This window comes from Pseudophryne corroboree, chromosome 12 (genome assembly GCF_028390025.1).
Source record: "Pseudophryne corroboree isolate aPseCor3 chromosome 12, aPseCor3.hap2, whole genome shotgun sequence".
In the NCBI taxonomy this organism is placed as follows: Eukaryota; Metazoa; Chordata; class Amphibia; order Anura; family Myobatrachidae; genus Pseudophryne; species Pseudophryne corroboree.
In genome coordinates this window covers 47811897-47833549 of record NC_086455.1, presented here as the reverse complement: position 1 = coordinate 47833549, position 21653 = coordinate 47811897, and the positions used below count along the sequence as shown (strand labels likewise).

The following is a 21653-nucleotide window of genomic DNA, read 5'->3' as shown; positions in this document are numbered from 1 at the left end:
ACTGGCAAGTAATCTAACTGCATTGACTTTTTTTTCTTTTCTTCTTCTTCTGACAGGTTGATGCTACGGATGCTAGCTATCCCTCTGTAAATACTTGTGTGCATTATCTTAAATTACCGGAATACTCTTCGGAGGAGATCATGAGAGACCGATTGCTCGCTGCTACCATGGAGAAGGGATTCCATCTGAACTGAGTGCCAACCTTGGCTGGCAGGACACAGCATCATGTTACTAGCAGCACTCCCCCTTTCTCTCTCGTGTTCGTGTGCTGAGAAAAGACATGGCCTTTCTTCCTCTCGCTGTGTGTTCCTTACACCCCTCTGCGAGGCTTTAGAGGAAAGAGTGGGTGTAACGCCTTTTTTTCATTTTGTTTTACTGTTCGCTGCTAATGATAAAATGGTCTCTGGCATGAATGACTGAAGACACAAAGAACACTTAATCTGCCATTTTCATTCTGGCAGCAAATGAGTTAGAGGGCAGAGAGACACCTCTAATGAATGCCTCTCAAGGTCACCGCTTATCAGACATTTGTAGAAGTGTAGCGTCTGTTGTATGAACATAATACACTACATCAGCATTCCCCAGTCTCCGGTGTTCTGCATCCAACTCTAATTTTGCTAGCTTTAATCTAACCCATCAGAAAGCTGCTTACATCAAACGTAGAACGTTCATGGAAACCTGAAGCTTTTTTTTTTTTTCTCCCCCATTACCTTTGATTTTTAATGGTGCCTGCACTATTTAAAAGCCCTTAGTGTTTACTTTGTATTTTCTTTCTCCCTATTTTATAATCCATGCACCTTCGTAATTATATTGTCATCCTTAATCTGGAAGGATAACTTTTTTTTTTTTTTTTTTCCCCCTTTTAAATGCCCCTGCTATGCAGTTCGAACTTAAGTGTTTGTGCAACATGCAATTAATGCTATTATGAATGCAATCCATACAAAAATTTAGACTGGCACAAGGCCATGTACCCCTTCACTGTTCAGGGTAATGTACAACTCCTGTGTAGGAGGCTGTTCCTCGCACTTAAGGGGTTTAAAAAACAAAACAAATGTTTTGCTCTCGTATTTTCTTTGTATATTATAAACATTTATTTAACTTGTTGCAGTTTGAAGAAAAAAATAAAAAAGTTAATAAAGACATTAAAACAGAAAAACATTTCCAGTGTGTGCGCTTTACTATGTCTACTAAAAAATTATGTTCAAAGTAAATTAAAAAAAAAAAAAGTAATCTTTTATCTTTTAAAACGTTTCTCTTCTCCACCTTTCCACATTGAAACACACCTTTATGTGACCAAGAGATGGCGACATCTTACCGGTCACTGACTTTGCTTCATATCCAAAAACATGCTACCAATAATGAAAGCAGCTTGGATTTCACCTGAAAACAAGTATCCTCAATCACTACAACAGCGCGTGGAACAAGTATACATAGAATAGATGCTGGACTACATTAGTAAACAATCCATATAGTAAGCCATGTGTTAATCAGCTTAATTCCTCATGGGAAAGAGTTTACAGCTTAATCCATGTATCTCCTTTCCATATTAATATGTTAATGGAAATTTAGCTTGATCGCAGATCTGGAGGAGGTGACTGCTCAGTCCTTGCTGTTTCTTGTACAGACTTTCAGCTGTCTCCCACTTTGTCTAGTACAAGCAGTGGGCCGAGAATCCGACTCTTGTTTGTCTCTACAGCACAGCCGTTTAACAACATCTCATCCAAAATGATATGCACCTTGTCAAGGTTAAACATGATCTGGATGTCTGAGTGAAGGAGTAGGCTTTAGAAAAATGTATTCTTCGTGATTTCCTTACAACGGACATACGAGGATCACAATTTATTTGGCTTTATCTGCCGCATTATCCCCTGGCCTATGCTCTTTGGAGCATATCCAGAAAACACGGCGTGGTACACTGTTGGCAAGAACCGGCATGATAATCCTGCCACCATGATATTGACCCTGGTAATTACAATTATACTGCCCACAGCGTTAAAATGCTTGAAACATTCTGTTAAAGAAGCATGTTTACAGTTAACGGCTTTACTGAGATTGACAGTGTGGTTTCAGGATTATCGTTCTGACAACATTGTCGACTTTGATTGCAGACCCAAAAATTGCTTCTATCCTGTAGTATTTGTATATTATACTGGCCATTCAAATACGAGTTGATTGCCCCATAGAGTAGAGTAAGGCTGGATTGGCATATATTAGCCCTGCCAACCACAAAGTGATGAAATCAGCCAAAAACTTCTGTCTGTGGATGGTCTGTCGCTGAGTATGATGGTTAGCTAACTGGTAATGCAAAAGTCCCAACAGCTGCCACTGCAAGGCATACAAGACAAGCTTAGTAGAGGAGCTCCAGCCTCTGGGTAAGTAGGGGGGCAAGGGAGGTGACGACTAAGGAGGATGGGTGGAATCTGAGGTGACTTTAGTCTGATACTAGTACATACATACGTGAAGCACTGTACCATCATTCAAACATTTGGTTATTAATATATGCATTACTCTAGCTAGTCCTCACCAATCCTTAGGGATCAAGCCAATTACCAGCAAATGCATTGCGGGAACAACCACACTAATGGAGGGGAGAGTTTTGTGCGAATGAGTGGTGCGAGATGAGGTACCGTTACTGGTGTTTCAAAGGTTCTACTTTTAGATTAGAGTTCACTAAACACCTCTAAAGTGAATGCCTTCCAGTCAGAAAAATAGTCATCAAGAATGGTTTTTCATGGTAGGTTAAAAGTGGGCTATGGGGCCAAGCTTTCTCAGTTCTGAGGCAAGGTCACTATGGAATTATTCTAATCTTCCCATCGATATGGTATTGGTGATAGCCAGGGTGTAGTATAAATGAAAGTACATCAATTATCTGGACTAGGAAACCTCTTATTCTAATAAAATATCTACAAAGGCAGAAAATTCCAATAAGACCAGTTTATGTTAATAAATGCATTGCAACAGAATCAAAGTTTGTCCTGCAATCCAAACTCTTGCTACTTTCATTATAATGCCCACTAGTTTTATGTTATATCATTGGTATAATAGTCTGTATAAAATGCAGACATAAGGGGTCATGATAGATCTCTTTTCGCTCAAAATATGAACATTGAATCCCCAGTGTAAAACAAATGTAGTTGAAATGGTACTCTCTGTGATACCTGTAGCCTGATTTAAAATCCTAAAATCTTTATATTTAGCTTAAGATTATATAAGTAAAAGATACCTTCTTAGATTTTGGGCTAGATTTACTTTTCAGTGGTTTGTTAGTAAATATACCCATGTGTCTAATGGTTCTCTCCTACTGGAAATACTCAGGTAATGAGAACCACAGCTGAATTTTATGGCTGCAAGTGCACGTTTGCACCGAACTTGTCCTCCGTCACAGGAATCTATCTACCAGTAAAGCCTGAAATATTTTTTACTAAGCAACCTTATTTTAGAAAAGGATACATCCAGCTCACTCTGTAAGAAAAGTAAAGGTCTGTTAGTAAATGTACATTGATAATTTTCTACTGATCAGTTAAAACTCATTGATTTTCAAGTACACAAATTGCATGGGTTATTGGGGCTCAAAATTGTTTGCTATAGAAAACCTGATTATGGGCATTAGACCCAGTAAAAATTGGATTTTGGTACTTACCAGATAAATCCTTTTCTTTGAATCCATAGGGGGCACTGGAGTACTCTTGGGATATGGAAAGGGCGTTAGCAAGGATAGTTGCATTTAAATATTTAAATTAGTTACCCTCCTCCCCCTCCATACTCCCAAGATGCCAGTGTTTTTTTGATGAGCCAAACAGGAGCGAGAGAGGATGAACAATGGAGAATTACATATAACTTTATAAGATAAACTAGAAAGTTGAAATGACAACAGATAACAATCACCTTAACATTCAAACAAGCAGGTGATAATGTGTTTCCATAAGATAAACTGTACTTAACACAAGACAGGTGAAACTGCTCTGGGCGGGCGTCTAGTGCCCCCTATGGATTCAAAGAAAAGGATTTATCTGGTAAGTACCAAAATCCAATTTTCTTTTTCATCCACTAGGGGTCACTGGAGTACTTTTGGGACGTACCAAAGTTTCCCCCGTGGGGCGGGAGAGCTGGTTGGTACCTGTAGAACTAGACGGCCAAAGCTAGATGCTGATGCTGCAAAAGTATCAAACTTGTAAAAGTGCACAAACGTGTGCACTGACAACCATGTAGCTGCATGGCAAAGTTGCGTCGTGGAAGCCCCACGATCTGCTGCCCATGACGTTCTCATGGAACGTGTGGAATGTGCTGAAATAGATGCAGGCGGTTGTAGACTAGCATGAAAGTAAGCTTGACGAATGGTCAGCTTAATCCATCTAACCAAGGTCTGTTTGGAAGCTGGCCAACCTACCTTGACTGCATCATAAAGAACAAACAATGTAACTGTTGCTGTTCAAGCTACATAAATCCGAAGCACACGAACCAAATTAAAAGTAGCTGGCATCCCTGAACCTTCTGAAAAAACAGGAACTACGATTGGTTGATTGATGTGAAAAGAAGATACTACCATTGGTAGAAAAGCGGGATTCATCCGAAGTTCCGCTCTGTCATCGTGATACACCAGATACGGTGCTTTGCATGACAACGCACCCAATTCAGAAACACGCCTTGCCAAAGCTAAGGCTAGGAGAAAAACTTTTCCAAGTAAGAAACCTAAAATCCACTTGTTGTAAGGGTTCAAAAATTGAAGACTGCAAAAAATCTAAAACTAGATCCAAGTCCCATGGAGCTGTAGGTGGTATAAATGGAGGTTGAACTCTAAGTACACCTTGCAGGACAGTTTGAACTGTTGGCAAAAGAGCCAAACGCCACTGAAAGAAAAATGACAAAGCAGAGACCTGCACCTTTAGTGTCTGTAAACGTAGTCCTCCATCTAACCCCGTCTGTAAAAATAGTAAAAGACGGGTTAACTTGAAAGAAGATGTTGGAAACTTCAGAGATTCACACCAACCAATAAAAGCTCGCCAAATCCTGTGATAATGAGCTGCTGTAACTGGCTTCATAGCACGTAACATGGTTGGTATAACCGACTCTGGAATGCCCTCTCGTCTTAAGAGAGCGGTTTCAACATCCACTCAGCCAAACGCAGCCGAGCTAAATCGGGGTAAAGAAACGGATTCTGTTGCAGAAGGTCTGAACATAGAGTAAGCGGCCACGGATCTTCTGGGAGTAGACCACGGAGATCGGAGAACCAAGCTCTCCGATGCCAATGAGGCGCCACTAGTATGACGGTCGTGGACTCTCTTTTGATCCGCTTTAGCAACCGAGGAAGCAGCGGAAATGGTGGAAATAGATACACGAGGCTGTACGGCCACGCTATCGTGAGAGCATCCACTGCCACTACCTTTGGATCTCGTTCTGGACACGTACTTGGGTGTCTGATGATTTTGGCGAGATGCCATTAGATCCACCTGTGGGTAACCCCACTGCTGGCCTAACATCTGGAACACTTCTGGATGTAAAGCCTATTCTCCTGGATGAAAAACCTTACGACTGAGATAATCTGCATCCCAGTTGTCCACTCCTGGAATGAACACTGCTGATAATATGACTTGGTGATGCTCGGCCCAATTCAGGATTTGAGCAACTTCTCGCATAGCCATGCGACTTTGAGTCCCGCCTTGTTTGTTGATGTATGCGACTGCCGTCGTGTTGTCTGACTGAACCTGCACAGTCTGAGACTGGAGTATATGAACTGCCTGTTGCAGAGCGTTGAAAATTGCCCTGAGTTCCAGGATATTTATTGACAGTAATTTTTCTCTGTCTGACCATAGACCCTGAAACTGACAATGTAGGACCACTGTTCCCCAACCTCTGAGACTTGCATCCATCATCAGAATTATCCAATTCCAGACTCTGAACTTTTTTCCCGCTTTGAGATTTCTTATTTGGAGCCAACAGAGCACCGTAACTCTGGTCCTTGGAGACAAACGCACCATTTGATGAATCTGTAGATAAGACCCAGACCACTGTGCAAGAAGATCTAGCTGAAAAGGACAGGAGTGAAATTTTCAGAACTGGAGTGCTTCAAAAGACGCCACCATCGTTCCTAACAGTCGAATGCACAAGTGCACCGACACTGTCCGTGGTTTGAGCACTAATTGTACCAGATGACATACTTTGTGCTTTCACTTCTGGAAGGTAAATTCGTTGATCTACCGTCCCCAGAATCATTCCCAGAAATTGAAATTGTTGAGACGGGACAAGGCTTGATTTTTTGAAGTTGACAATCCAACAGTGCTGAACAAGGACATTGTACATTAGTAAGGCATTTTGAAGGAGTATTTCTTGAGACGAAGCTTTGATGAGTAGGTCATCTAAGTATGGAACTATTATCACTCTAAGGGAGATGAGCAATCGTCACAGAACTCACTTTTGTGGAGACCCGAGGCGCTGACGAGAGGCCAAACGGTAGTGCCTGAAATTGATAATGGTTTTGTTTTACTGCAAACCTTAAGTACGCCTGATGTGGTGTCCATATTGGAATGTGTAAGTATGCATCCTTGAGATCCAGCAAAATCATGAATTCCTGTGGTTCTAAATCTGCAATCACTGACCGCAACGATTCCATTTTGAATCTGTAGTAAGTGACGTACTGATTGAGCCCCTTTAGGTTCAATATCTGTCTGACCGAGCCGTACGGCTTTGGTACTACAAAAAGATTGGAATAAAAACCTTGACTTGGCTGGTGTACCTGAATCAAAACTGCTGAATCTACGAGAGACTGTATAACGGTCTGCACAACTGCCTTTTGTCTCCTGACACATGCAGACCTGTCTTGAAAAACCGCCTTGGTGGTAGACAATCCAACTATGGGGGTAATTCAGAGTTGACTGCAGCAGCAAATTTGTTCGCAGTTCGGCAAAACCATGTGCACTGCAGGGGAAGCAGATATAACATTTGCAGAGAGAGTTAGATTTTGGTGGGTTATTTTGTTTCTGTGCAGGGTAAGTACTGGCTGCTTTATTTTTACACTGCAATTTAGATTTCAGTTTGAACACACCCCACCCAAATCTAACACTCTCTGCATATGTTATATCTGCCCCCCTGCAGTGCACATGGTTTTGCCCAACTGTTAACAACTTGCTGCTGTGATAAACTCTGAATGACCCCCAGTGTGTCCTGCAAATACGGGTCCAAATAAGAACCTCTGCCCTGATCCTCCTTGGGCTATGATGGCAGGTTTGGTGGCTGATTTGGCGTCAGAATTGTACGGAAGCACCATGAGTCGGCAAAGTCTGATCAAAGGTCAATGCCGTCTGAGCAGCCAGAGTGGGCTCAGGATAGCCAGTATTTACCCTGCACAGAAACAAAATAACCCACCCAAATCTATTTCTCTCTGCAAATGTTATATCTGCCCCCCTGCAGTGCACATGGTTTTGCCCATCTGCAAACAAAGTAACTGCTATGATCAGGTCTGAATTAGGCCCACTGTGCAAGTGGAAGTTCCATCACATAACACACCATCACAGTTATCGCAGACAAGCTGCTTCTTTGATTTTGCATTAGCTTTCCCAGTCATACATGCACAGACAGTAATACAGTGAAATAAAAACTCAGTAAAAAAATAACTGAAGTGTTATATAAGATAGAGTGCACCGCACCCTGGTACAACCAAGTTATATTAACTTTTGTGCTTCACTGAAAACCTACTAACAACCCTGCCCCCTCCAGTGGCCATGTTTTGTAGGACCAACACCAAATTCCTGCAGGAAGTCATTATAAAATGGCGTCCACACCATGTGCTTTTTTTTTATATATATATATATCTTGAACAGTATGCTCATCCTAGGCTTAATAGCCTGTCTTAGACTGTCTAAAACATATGTAATAACAGGAAGCACTGCGGCTGCCATTCTATCCCCCCCTCCTCCCCCCACCGCTTGTTATTATATAATGCAGTGAGCCCGGCGGCTATAGCCCCACTAAGTGGCGGCAGCGTGAGCTGACCGTCCGCTGACATAGTACTCAGCTGGCCTTGTGCAGCAGGGATCTGGGGAGAGCTGTGACAGGCGCAGGCCTACATACGGAGCGGCGGCAGCATGAGCTGACTGCCCGCTCCTTACCTGCTGGCGGGGTCTGGAGGCTCTGACGCGGCTTCTCAGCAAGCACCGACCTGCTCCGGCAGCTAACGCTGATTAAGGGCTATGGCGGTGCTTCTCCATTAAGCACAGACAAGCCTTTTGCTGCTGTTAGTAGCACACACACAGTCCCGGACCCAAGCTTCTTAGTAAGCTGGGAAGGGGCTTTGACTGAAAAAATGAAAAGTTTAAAAAGTAAGTCTGGAGCTGAGTCTAGAACGTGCCTTCCCTGGTATGCACAAAAAACACTGAGGCATCTTGGGAGGAGGGTTACTAATTTAAATATTTAAATGTGCCTATCCCTGCTAACGCCCCGTCCATATCACAAGAGTACTCCAGTGAACCCTGGTGAATGAAAAAGAAACTGTATCACTCAACCTCATGCTGCTGCTATACACATCATACATTGTACATATGGGAAATGGAGTTCTTAGCAAAATCGATAATAACTGATGTAAATGCAACAGTCCTATCGCGTTATAAACAAAATATGCAAACACATTTAAAAAAAACAAACATATTCATGATCTAGACCAGTGGTTCTCAAACTTTTTTGAATCCCGGCGCCCTAGAGTAACAGATTTATTATCAGGGCACCCCTAGGCCAAGTGTTTCTTATTGAGAAATGTAAAAATAAATATTATATTCTGTACGTTGTTTTTATAGATCATCCTTAGGTTCAGTTGTGTGGTGAGGAACAAGATTTGCTTCTGTTTGTCCACATACTGTATGTTATGATTGGCAGCCACCAGCACTGGTTTTGCCTATCACATTGAATAGAAATAATATGAATTGGACCTGGACCACCAATCCAAGGCACTCCAGATTGCCACGGCACATAGTTTCAGAACCAATGATCTAGAGTTTAAAAAAAAAAAAAAGAAAGACCACAGCAGACAATAAAATCAAACAAATTAAAACCAACTTGTCTGAATGACTGTTAGCTTCCAAGCGTCGGAAAATGGATGAAAACAGACGACTGACATTTGCTCCCATATACTGCCATATTGTCGTTACAAAAACACTACTAATTGGTTGGTTGGAAAGATGATCTTTAGATGTGGAGCCAGCTTTAGACTTCAACAAAGCGTAAGGACTAAATAAAGGTTCTTTCGTTCTACCTGGAACTTACATGAGCACGGTAGACTATGTTAAGGTCTCCCAATGCATTTTGTAGGGACAAATGGTAATTTCCTCCTCAGCCATGTGAAGGTCCAGATATGAAAAGGCAATAAAAGTTCTCACTATCCAATCACCTTCATTTCATCAATTCCCTCCCATGAAGAACAGTTTGTGGGCCCCACCCACCCACCCACCCCCCCACCACCACCACCACCACCACCTTCCAGTGGAAACCACAACCCTATTTCCACTGAAACCCCCTGCCAAGCACCAAACCAAAAACAAAGGACTTGTTCATCAGGATTTAAAAGTATTTGAGTTAGGCTATTTTACACAATTAAGCAGATCTAATCGGGATGCAGTCAATTTGCTGGCTGTCGGGATCCCGGCAGTCAGAATACCAACAATGGAATCCTGACAGCCGGCAATGCCGCCAGCTGGAATCCCAGTGCAGCAGGGCTATACCCACTCGTGGGTGTCCACGACACCCATACAGTAGGAATAGATCCTGTGGCGAGCCACCAAGCCCGCAGCGAGTCCGCAAGGAGACTCTTAGCTCTCGCCCCGCTGCTGGCATTCTGGTGGCCGGGATGCCACTGTTGGGATATGGACAGCCAGCATCCCGTCCGTCGGTAACACATACTGAATCCATCTATCAGGTCTCACTGACTGTAATAGATATTTACAGAAAATATTATACAGACATTACCTGATTATCCTAAAATGATGAGAAAAATGGAGTCTATAAGAAGCACTACAGCTCTGTAGGGGTGGGAGGAGTACTGCCGATCATCTCACTGCAGTGGGTGGCGTAACATGGTGCGCTCAGTGGCTTTATTTATGGAGCTTGTGTATAGGATTGCTCCTACTTTTATTATTATTATCATCCTTTATTTGTATGGTGCCACAAGGGTTCTGCAGCGCCCAATTACAGAGTACATAAATAATCAAACCGGAAAACAGCAACTTACAGTTGACGACAGTATAGGACAAGCACAGGGTAACAAAACATAGCTACATCAGCAGATGACACTGGAATAAGTATCAAATAGCAGAAGACTGCTGGATTTGGTGCAGTTGAAGGTCATTAAAGTAAGAGAAAGGATAAGCACATGAGGCAAGAGGGCCCTACGCGTGAGAGCTTACATTCTAAAGGGAGGGGTAGACAGACAGGGGTGACACAGACAGGGTACATAGAGAGCGTAGAACAGAGGGTTAGGATGAGATTTGGCTGGGTTTGGTTTAGAAGTGGGTCTTGAAAGCCCGTTTGAAGTTTTGTAGAGAGGTGGAGAGTCTGAGGGGGAGAGGTAGGGAATTCCAGAGAAATGGAGCAGCACGTGAAAAATCTTGGAGGTAGGAGTGGGAGGAAGTAATCCGTAGGCAGGAGAGTCGGCGTGCATTAGCAGAGCGAAGTGAACAGGTGGGAGTGTAAAGGGATATAAGGTCAGAGATGTAGATGGGAGAGGAGTGGCTGAGGGCTTTGTAAGAGAGTGTGAGAAGCTTGAAATGGATTCTGAAAGGGAAGGGGAGCCAGTGAAGGTCTTGTAGGAGAGGAGAGGTAGACGTAGTGCGTTTGGTGAGGAAAATGAGCCGGGCAGCAGCATTGAGGATAGATTGGAGAGAGGGATTTGCCAGGAATGCCAGTCAGGAGAAGATTACAGTAGTCCAGTCTGGAGATGACCAGTGAGTGGATAAGAGTCTTAGTAGCATCCTGGGTCAGAAAGGGTCTGATCCTGGAAATATTTTTTAGATGAAAACAGCAGGTTTGCGAGAGGTGCTGAATGTGTGATTTGAAGGAGAGGGAGGAGTCAAGGATTACTCCAAGACTTTCTTACCCTTCTGTCCTTTGATGTGTGGCTGCATGCCAGGGCTACACTGTAAAATGACAGCAGAGTGTGCTGTGCTTCTGGATCCAGCTAGTTATCTGTAGTACAATGACTAGCACTTACTGACCTGGTTTGTTTGTACTATATGTTTGCATGCTATTTGACTGTTACCAGCCTGGCCTATATTCTATCATTCCTGACAGTAACCCTTTGCTACTTATGTTTTGGCCTGTCTCCAACCACAAGCTGTGAAACTTTGATCAGGCCATGGACCCTGCTAACATGCCTTTACTGACTCTAAATACTGAAGACCTCTTAGTCGAGTTGTAAGGATTAAATAATACAATTTCTTCTAGGTCTCAATACATGTGTTGCTTTATGCAGTTACCTGTGGCGGAACTAGCGTCGGTGCAGCTGGTGCAATGCAGTGGGGCCTGTGTGGCAATGAAGAGGCTCGCCACCTGTAGCCAGCGGCATTGTCAGCAGTGCTGTAATGAGTCAGACTGACTCTTTACAGTATGCTGCCGCCAGCCACGGACAAAGGAAGCGAACGCTGCCATGGACCGGCCAGAGGATGGTCTGGGCTGGCTGGAGGATGGAGAAGTGAAGGAGGGCCCCTTTCCGAAACCGGTCCAGCATCCAAATACAGCCAGGCCCATAATGCTACATCACTGATGAGACCAATGAAACAGGTGAGTGTGCTAGCACTGCCTTGGAGGAGGTGTCCGTTAGTGTTGTGAGGCTTGTATAGGAAGGTGAGCTGTGTGGGGATCAGTGTGCACTATGGCGGGGGGGAGTTGTGAGGGGATGTGTGCACTATGGGGGGGGGATGAGCAGTGAGGGGATCGTGTGCACTATGGTGGGGGGGGGGGGGGAAGCTGTGAGGGGATCATAGTGCACTATGGGGGGGGAGCTGTGAGGGGATGTGTGCACTATGGGGGGTGAGCTGTGAGGGGATGTGTGCACTATGGGGAGGGGATGAGCAGTGAGGGGATCGGTGTGCACTATGGCGGGGGGGAGAGCTGTGAGGGGATCATAGTGCACTATGGGGAGGGGATGAGCAGTGAGGGGATCAGTGTGCACTATGGCGGGGGGAGCTGTGAGGGGATCATAGTGCACTATGGGGAGGGGATGAGCAATGAGGGGATCGGTATGCACTATGGGGGGGGGGGGGAGCTGTGAGGGGATCATAGTGCACTATGGGGAGGGGTTGTGAGCAGTGGGGATCGGTGTGCACTATGGTGGGGGGGTGAGCTGTGAGGGGATGTGTGCACTATGGGGAGGGGGGGTAAGCAGTGAGGGGATCGGTGTGCACTATGGCGGGGGGGGGGGGAGCTGTGAGGGGATCATAGTGCACTATGGGGAGGGAGTGAGCAGTGAGGGGATCGGTGTGCACTATGGCGGGGGGGAGCTGTGAGGGGATGTGTGCACTATGGGGAGGGGATGAGCAGTGAGGGGATCGGTGTGCACTATGGGGGGGGGGAGCTGTGAGGGGATCATAGTGCACTATGGGGGGGGGGGAGAGCTGTGAGAGGATCATAGTGCACTATGGGGGGGGAGCTGTGAGGGGATGTGTGCACTATGGGGGGTGAGCTGTGAGGGGATGTGTGCACTATGGGGAGGGGATGAGCAGTGAGGGGATCGGTGTGCACTATGGCGGGGGGGAGAGCTGTGAGGGGATCATAGTGCACTATGGGGAGGGGATGAGCAGTGAGGGGATCAGTGTGCACTATGGCGGGAGGGGAGCTGTGAGGGGATGTGTGCACTATGGGTAGGGGATGAGCTGTGAGGGGATCATAGTGCACTATGGCGGGAGGGGAGCTGTGAGGGGATGTGTGCACTATGGGGAGGGGATGAGCTGTGAGGGGATCATAGTGCACTATGGGGAGGGGAGGGGATGAGCAGCGAGGGGATCGATGTGCACTATGGGGGGGGGGAGCTGTGAGGGGATCATAGTGCACTATGGGGAGGGGGGGTAAGCAGTGAGGGGATCGGTGTGCACTATGGCGGGGGGGGGAGCTGTGAGGGGATGTGTGCACTATAGGGAGGGGGGGTAAGCAGTGAGGGGATCGGTGTGCACTATGGCGGGGGGGAGCTGTGAGGGGATCATAGTGCACTATGGGGAGGGGGGGGTGAGGAGTGAGGGGATCGGTGTGCACTATGGGGGGGGGGCTGTGAGGGGATGTGTGCACTATGGGGGGTGAGCTGTGAGGGGATGTGTGCACTATGGGGAGGGGATGAGCAGTGAGGGGATCGGTGTGCACTATGGCGGGGGGGAGAGCTGTGAGGGGATCATAGTGCACTATGGGGAGGGGATGAGCAGTGAGGGGATCAGTGTGCACTATGGCGGGAGGGGAGCTGTGAGGGGATGTGTGCACTATGGGGAGGGGATGAGCTGTGAGGGGATCATAGTGCACTATGGCGGGGGGGGAGCTGTGAGGGGATCATAGTGCACTATGGGGAGGGGGGGTGAGCAGTGAGGGAATCGGTGTGCACTATGGGGGGTAAGCTGTGAGGATGTAAGTGTACTACGATGAGGGATTGTAAACTGTGAGGGGACAGTGAGAGCTGCAAGGGGGACAGGGAACTATGTGGGGGAATTTAGTCTTGAGGTGGTCTGTAAGTGCTATGTGGGGGGTAATGAGTTTGTTTTTGTGGTCATCTCAGATTACTAATTTCATTTGTGTTGCACTGTGTTGTATTAATTATATGTGTCACATATAGTGTAATAAATGCAAGAGAATTTAAATTTGTAATCTCCTGTGTCCACAGTTTTCCTTTTGTGCAATGGGGGTGGGGGGGGGCACAAAGCATATTTCTTCACCTGGGTCCTACACTCGCTAGTTCCTGCACTGGCAGGTATAGAACCACAGCTTCACTTGGCAGCAGTGTACCTGCACCTGCCACTTCTGTGCCTGGTGAGAGTGTCTTCCCTCCACATTCTGATGTACCCTCCACATCTGACCATCAGATCTGTTGGGTGTTTGTGTAACCAAAATGCAATGTTACTTGAGACTCGTTAAACTTTGTACATTAAGTGAGCCAGCTTAATGTCCGGAGTGTTTGCGCAGCCACAGTCTGGAATATTACCTGCTGTATGAGACAAGTGGATTACAGTAGAGTAGTTTTACCCCACAGAATTTCACAAAAAAACTGGGCACTTATCTGCATGTTTGAGAATGGGATTATACACATAGGTGGATGCATCAGTAGGAGTATTATTTTAACAAACATTTTAACAGTTAAGCCCATACCTGCTTACCCTCCCAGAAGATGCAGGAGACTCATGGGGTAGTCGCCTGCCCCATAGTAAGAGCAGGCAGATCTCCTGGGAAACGGGCAGGACGCAGAGATAATTCCCGGTTACGTGGCTCCGTGTAGAGGGGGCAAGGCTTAATTACGCAAATCGCGTCCTTTTAGCCCCGCCCCATCTTCACAGAGCCGCAAAACGTGGCATTTTACCACTAAAAGGGCAGGGCGTAATGAAGCAAGTGAACACCCCCGCCCTCCCAAACTGACCGCGCTTCACCCGAACAGGAGAAACGAAAAGGTGGCAAGTATGGATAAGACTTGTTGGCTAGGTGGCAAAAGCCGTTACTGAAATAGTGCACATACATACATAATAACAAAACAATTGTCCTGATGGAGGAGAGCGTGTTCCCGACGCAGCTTCACTGGCCACGGAAGCGTTCAACCACCGGCCATACTTTAGGGTTCCTCAGATGACCAATGTTCACGCAGAAGATCCTATTCTTGGTCTTCAGTGAAGCCGACAGGAAGTGACTATTTAAACAAAATTTCCTGGCCTCTGTGTCGGGCGGCTTGAGCATCACAATGGCTGCTGCAAGCCGCCCGATGATGAACGAGTGATCCGATGCTGGGTCCTATGACGCAGGTTAGATCACAACTGCAGTAGGACGCGTCTACTTGTAATACCATACAGAGCTACCACTGCTGCTTCTAAGGAAGTGATAGCAACGCCAAACTCAGTTTCACTCACAACAGGTCATAAGAGATTTTACTTTGTTTTTTAATCCTTTGCAAGTGTGGTATGTCTCTTTGTACTTACTACTCTGCTAAAGTACTTGTCCAATACTTCCACAAAATTATGAATAAGCTCAAATACCGACATCTCATTCTGCAAAGAAAAGGAACACATATCATCATTCAGACTTACATAGCCAGTACACACAGTGGGAAATAAGGCAATGAATAAGTAAAAATAGTATTTTAATTACCTACCGGTAAATCCTTTTCTCGTAGTCCGCAGAGGATGCTGGGGTCCACATTAGTACCATGGGTATAGACGGGTCCACTAGGAGCCATTGGCACTCTAAGAGTTTGAGAGTGTGGGCTGGCTCTTCCCCTATGCCCCTCCCACCAGACTCAGTCAAGAAACTGTGCCCGAGGAGGCGGACATCTTCGAGAGAAGGATTTTACACAGATAGTGGCGAGATTCCCACCAGCTCACACACAGAAGGCAAACCAAGCTAACAAGCTTGGAAACTCAGCAACCGCTGAAACAGTACTTACCAAGTAACAATGCAGTACTCAACTAAAAACAAAGTTGTACTGAACCAGAAAACCACTGCAGGAAAACGAAGCGCTGGGCGGGCGCCCAGCATCCTCTACGCACTACAAGAAAAGGATTTACCGGTAGGTAATTAAAATACTATTTTCTCTTACGTGCTAGAGGATGCTGGGGTCCACATTAGTACCATGGGGATGTACCAAAGCTCCCAGAACAGGAGGGAGAGCGCGGAGGCTCCTGCAGAACTGACTGACCAAACTTGAGGTCCTCAGAGGCCAAAGTATCGAACTTGTAGAACTTTGCAAACGTGTTCAACCCTGACTAAGTAGCCGCTCGTCAGAGTTGTAAAGCCGAGACACCCCGGGCTGCCGCCCAGGAAGAACCCACCTTACGAGTAGAATGGGCCGTAACAGACGTAGGACACGGCAAGCCTGCAGTAGAATACGCATGCTGGATAGTGAACGTGATCCAGCGGGAGATCGTCTGCTATGAAGCAAGACACCCAATTTTTGGGGGATCATACAGGACAAACAGAGTCCGATTTTCTGTGACGAGCAGTCCTCCTCACATAGATTTTTAGAGCCCATACAACATCTAAGGACTTTGAAGAAATTGAGGAGTCAGTCGCAACTGGCACCACAATAGATTGGTTGATATGAAATGCCGATACAACCTTCAGAAGAAACTGCTGACGTGTCCGAAGCTCAGCTCTATCTTACATGACAAAGCCCCCAACTCCGACACACGTCTAGCAGAAGCTAAGGCCAACAAAGTGACAGCCTTCCACGTGAGAAACTTGATATCAACCTCCTGTAGAGGCTCAAACCAGTCCGACTGGAGGAACTGCAAGATCCCAGGGCGCCATAGGCGGTACAAAGATGTGCAGAACTCCCTTCAAAAAAGTCTGAACCTCAGTGAGGGCAGCCAACTGTTTCTGGAAGAAAATGGATAGGGATGAAATTTGGACCTTTACGGATCCTAACCCCAGGCACATATCCACATCTGCTTGCAGGAAGAGGAGAGAACATCCTAGTTGAAACTCCACCGTAGGAAACCTCTTGGACTCGCACCAAGATACATATTTTTTCCAAATACGATGGTAATGTTTAGACGTTACTCCTTTCCTAGCCTGTAGCAGGGTAGGAATAACCTTGTTCGGAATGCCTTCCAAGCTAGTATCTGGCGCTAAACCTCCATGCCGTCAAACATAGCCGTGGTAAGTCTTGATAGGCGAATGGCCCGTGCTGCAGCAGGTCCTCCCGAAGAGGAAGAGGCCTTGACTCTTCTAGCAGTAGATCCAGAAGATCCGCATACCAAGCCCTTCTCGGACAGTACGGAGCGATGAGGATTGCTTGAACTCACTGCTTGCGGGTCCCTCGACCTGGAACAATACCGCCGAACCTTCTTGTTGAGACGAGAGGCCATTTTGTCGATCTGGGATACGCCCCAAAGATCTGTTACCTCCTTGAACACCTCAGTGTGGAGACCCCACTCCCCTGGATGGAGATCGTGTCTGCTGAGGAAGTCCGCTTCCCAGTTGCCTACTCCCGGAATGAAGATTGCTGACAGCGCCAACGTGGGTTTTTCTGCCCAGAGGATGAGATCCCGACCACTTGTCCAGGAGATCCAGTTGGAAGGACCAAGCATGAAACCTCCCGTACTGTAGAACTTTGTAAGAGGCCACCATCTTCAACAGAAGGCGAATGCATTGATGAACTGACACCCGGGCTGGCTTCAGGACATCCCGGACCATTGTTTGTATCACCAACGCTTTTTCCTCTGGAAGAAACACCCTCTGCACTGCCGTGTCAAGGATCATTCCCAGAAAGAACAACCTCCTAGTTGCTTCCAAATGTGATTTTGGAAGATTCAGGATCCAACCGTGTTCCCTGAGTAGATGGGTCATGAGAACTATGGACTGTAACAGCTTCTCCTTGGACGATGCCTTTATCAGCGGATCGTCCAGATATGGAATTATGTTCACCCCCTGTCTGCGGAGGAGAACCATCATTTCCGCCATCACCTTGGTGAATACCCTCGGTGCTGTGGAGAGGCCGAATGGCAGGGCCTGGAATTGAAAATGTCAGTCCAACAGTGCGAATCGGAAATAAGCTTGATGCGGCGGCCAAATCGGAATGTGGAGGTACGCATCCTTGATATCCAGGGATACCAGGAATTCCCCCTCCTCCAGACCTGATATCACCGCCCTTAGAGACTCCATTTTGAACTTGAACTCCCTCAGGAAGGGGTTTAGCGATTTTAAGTTCAGAATGGGCCTGACCGAACCATCTGGTTTCGGTACCACGAAAATGTTTGAATAGTAACCTTTGTTTTGCATATGGGGAGGAACCGGTACAATAACCTGTGCCTCCACCAACTTCTGGATGGCTTCCTGTAGGATAGCCCTGTCTGCCAGCAAAGCTGGCAAGCCTGATTTGAAGAACCGGTGAGGAGGAAGATCTTGAAATTCCAGCCTGTACCCCTGGGACACAATATCTTGCAATATCCAGGACGGACGACACCCAGACGTGACTGAAATGCCTGAATCTCGCCCCCACCGGTCCAACCTCCAGGCCGCACGATCCACCGTCATGCCGAGGACTTTTGCGTACCCGAAGTAGGTTTCTGTTCCTGGGAACCCGCCGCAGCAGGTTTCTTTGATCTTGGCCGACCTCCTCTAAAGAAGGTGTTAGACGGCTTGGCCTTTCTGGGCTTTGGCAGTCCGAAAGGACTGAGATGCAGCTGAAGAAAAGGGTTTCTTCGTAGCAGGTGCAGCTGAGGGAAGAAAAGGAGACTTACCCGCTGTAGCCGTGGAAATCCACGCATCCAACGCTTCCCCAAAGAGAGCCTGACCTGTGTAGGGTAGGGTCTCCACACCTCTCCTGGATTCCGCGTCGGCAGACCACTGGCGCAGCCAAAGTCCCCTACGAGCTGAGACAGACATGGAAGATATCCCTGCAGCTATGGAACCCAGGTCTTTCATGGATTCCACCATAAATCCTGCAGAATCCTGAATGTTACGTAAAAACAATTCAACATCACTTTTATCCATTGTATCCAAATCCTCAAGTAATGTGCCTGACCACTTTACTATAGCTTTGGAAATCCATGCACAGGCGATAGTAGGACGTAGAATCGCCCCTGAAGCCGTGTATATGGATTTGAGCGTAGTGTCGAATTTGCGATCAGCCGGCTCTTTTAAGGCGGTAGATCCTGGAACAGGTAAAACCACCTTTTTTGAGAGTCTGCATAGAGATGCGTCAACTATGGGTGGGGTTTTCCATTTTTCCCTATCCTCAGGGAAGGGGAAAGCAACCAGAACCCTCCTAGGTATCTGGATTTTTTCTCCAGGTTTTCCTATGCTTTTTCAAATATAGCATTTCCTTCTTTAGACGCAGGGAAGGTTAGTGAGGCTTTCTTATTGTCAGTGATGTAAGCCTCCTCAACCTGTTCAGGTGTTGTATCAGCAATGTTCAACACATCTCTGATAGCCTCTATCATCAACTGCACCCCCTTTTGCAAGAGATGCCGCCTCCCGCAGCACATCCCCATCACCGTCTGCTGTGTCAGAATCGGTATCCGTGTCATCTTGCATAATCTGGGCAAGAGCACGTTTGTGGGAACATACAGTAGGGGGTCTTTCATAGTTTTAATAGAGGATAACCATTCCAGCTCCCTTGCTGGTATTTGCGCTAAGACATTGCAATCCTGATTACATGGAATGGGATCATACTGAGAGAACATATCCTCTGAAGCATATGACACAGAGTCCCTGGGCATAGCTTAATGGAGACCACAGACACTTCACACACACACATACCCCTTTCACATCGCACAAATAACCCGGTACCGACACGGCATATTGCCGTGTCGAACCGGGTCAGTGTGCGATGTGAAAGCACACTGGGCGATTTAGCGGGTCGCCTGACCCGGTAAATCAACCCGGTAAAAAAGAAGGGTTTTACCCGGGTTGATTACCGGGTCAGGTGCGGTGTGAATGGGAGCCGTGTCGATGCGACACGGTTCCCATTCACAAGATAGGGAGAGGCGGCGCTGGAGATGAGCTCATCTCCCGACGCCGCCTCCACCCCCGCCCCTGCTGCTGCTGCGGCCTCCGTTGTCATGGCAACCGACCCGGTATATTGCCGGGTCGGGAAGCCTGCAACGGAGCGCAAATGCCGGATCCCACCCGGTAAGTACACGTTTGTCTTACCGGGTAGGACCCGGCATTTGCGGTGTGAATGCAGCAACACACACACACACACACACACACACACACACAGAGTTTCACCCCCAAGAATGGAGAGAGACACAGAGATTGGAGCCAAACCACACACAGCGCTTTTAAGGTATAGGGAGACCCCCAACCAGCGCTGACTGTGCACCTTAATAAGTTACACAGTCTTTATACAGCCCCCACCCCTCCCCCCCCCTTCTACAACCCCCTGGTAAGAGATAGCTGGAGTTGAATTGGAGGAACAGATCTCACTGACAGCGCTTCTGCAAGCAGGAAAATGGCGCTGAAAGCTGCTGGGTCCGCTCTGAGGAGAAGCTCCGCCCCCTTCATGGCACTGTCTTCACGCTCTTCTGGAGATTATACTGGCCTGAGGAATTGTGCTGGCAGCGATCCTGGGACCCTGACAGGGTTGGAAGTCAGTGTAGGGTGTAGGCGCTGGCTCAGGGCGCCACTCACAGTGCTGCACTATGCACCGTTGAGCCCCGGAGCGCTCCATACCCTGTTGCCGCCATCTTCACACTGGCCCCCCGCTTGCTAGGGGGGCCGGTGACTAAGTCGCCACAGATTTTCTGGCTCTGTAAGGGGATGGCGGCATGCTGCTAGGGTGAGCGATCCCCTGTGGCGGGGAACGTTCGATCCCCTCAGGAGCTCAGTGTCCTGTCAGCGGAGATAGTGGCTCAGACCCCGCAGGGCGGACACTACTCCCACCCTTAGTCCCACGAAGCAGGGAGGCTGTTGCCAGCAGCCTCCCTGTAAAATAACAGACTCTGCAAAACAAAGAAAAAAAACTTTTTCTAAGAAAACTCTGTAGAGCTCCCCTAGCTGTGACCGGCTCCTCCAGGCACATTTTCTAAACTGAGTCTGGTAGGAGGGGCATAGAGGGAGGAGCCAGCCCACACTCTCAAACTCTTAAAGTGCCAAAGGCTCCTAGTGGACCCGTCTATACCCATGGTACTAATGTGGACCCCAGCATCCTCTAGGACGTAAGAGAAACTGAATTAAGCGTACAAAGACGAAAGTGATTTTATTGACCTTCCAAGCAGACTACACCTGAAGTTCAATACAAACACTTGCTTAAAAACTTCATGCTATTAATTCTTACTTCCACAGTTCTATTATGAGCTCTGGCCTACTGATGTAAGAGATCTTAAGCCAATACACAATCAGCGCTATGACAGATGAGTAAGGAAATGTCAGAAGAAAGACGCAAGCCAAGATATAAGAGAACCCTCTTACCTCAGACTCATCTATTCCAACCACGATGAATAGTGCTGCATATTGCCGATACACCAGCTTGAAGTCTTTATATTCTATGAAGGAGCACTAGGCGGAACACAAAGGGTTTGCTCAGAGAGACTGTGCGTAATCCCACTATCATCATTATGAGTTTCCTCTATGTACTGTAGTATTTGCGCTTACCTGATCTTTGGAACGAGAGAGACACAGTTTAATGACCTCAGATTCTAATAATGTCCTCTTCTGCGTCTCCATGCACTCATAATATCGAGACAGTCGAGTCTGGCCTTGCTTGTTAACAATTAGAAAGAATTTCATCATCTTGCTATCGGAGGGAAGGACTTACAGGAACCTAAATTTGGACAGAATATAGAAAATATTATTTAAATAGTATTTCCACTCCTGCATTCCACTGTGAAACACATCAGATCAAAAACATTTCTACAACATTAAATATTAAAGAATGAGGCTTTGTGTTGAGCATTATAACCATGGTGTTATATATATATATATATATATATATATATATATATATATATTTATTTTCTACTTATTGAGTTACAGATGTCGGCACTCTGGTATGT

The 21653-nt window shown here is 46.8% G+C and overlaps 2 protein-coding genes across 10 annotated transcripts in view; one reads left to right on the top strand and one right to left on the bottom strand.

The window, feature by feature from the left end:
- HECTD1 (HECT domain E3 ubiquitin protein ligase 1) overlaps positions 1–1158 on the top strand; it is a 128688-nt gene extending 127530 nt beyond the window's left edge. For all 7 annotated transcript variants that reach the window (XM_063947454.1, XM_063947456.1, XM_063947451.1 and 4 more), the window contains one exon: positions 57–1158. In XM_063947454.1, coding sequence (XP_063803524.1) covers positions 57–194 — 138 coding nt within the window. In that variant the 3' untranslated portion in view covers positions 195–1158. The remainder of the gene's footprint in view (positions 1–56) is intronic.
- Positions 1155–21653, bottom strand: part of AP4S1 (adaptor related protein complex 4 subunit sigma 1) — a 32049-nt gene continuing 11550 nt past the window's right edge. The window contains exons 2-6 of one of the 3 annotated variants that reach the window (XM_063947462.1): positions 21253–21421; positions 21070–21156; positions 15135–15203; positions 3451–3462; positions 1155–1757 (exon numbers count right to left, since the gene is read on the bottom strand). In XM_063947462.1, the coding sequence (XP_063803532.1) occupies positions 1629–1757; positions 3451–3462; positions 15135–15203; positions 21070–21156; positions 21253–21390 (435 nt within the window). In that variant the 5' untranslated portion in view covers positions 21391–21421 and the 3' untranslated portion in view covers positions 1155–1628. Of the gene's footprint in view, positions 1758–3450; positions 3463–3728; positions 6455–15134; positions 15204–21069; positions 21157–21252; positions 21422–21653 lie in introns of those variants that run through there. The other 2 variants (XM_063947461.1, XM_063947460.1) reach the window with 2 other exon arrangements.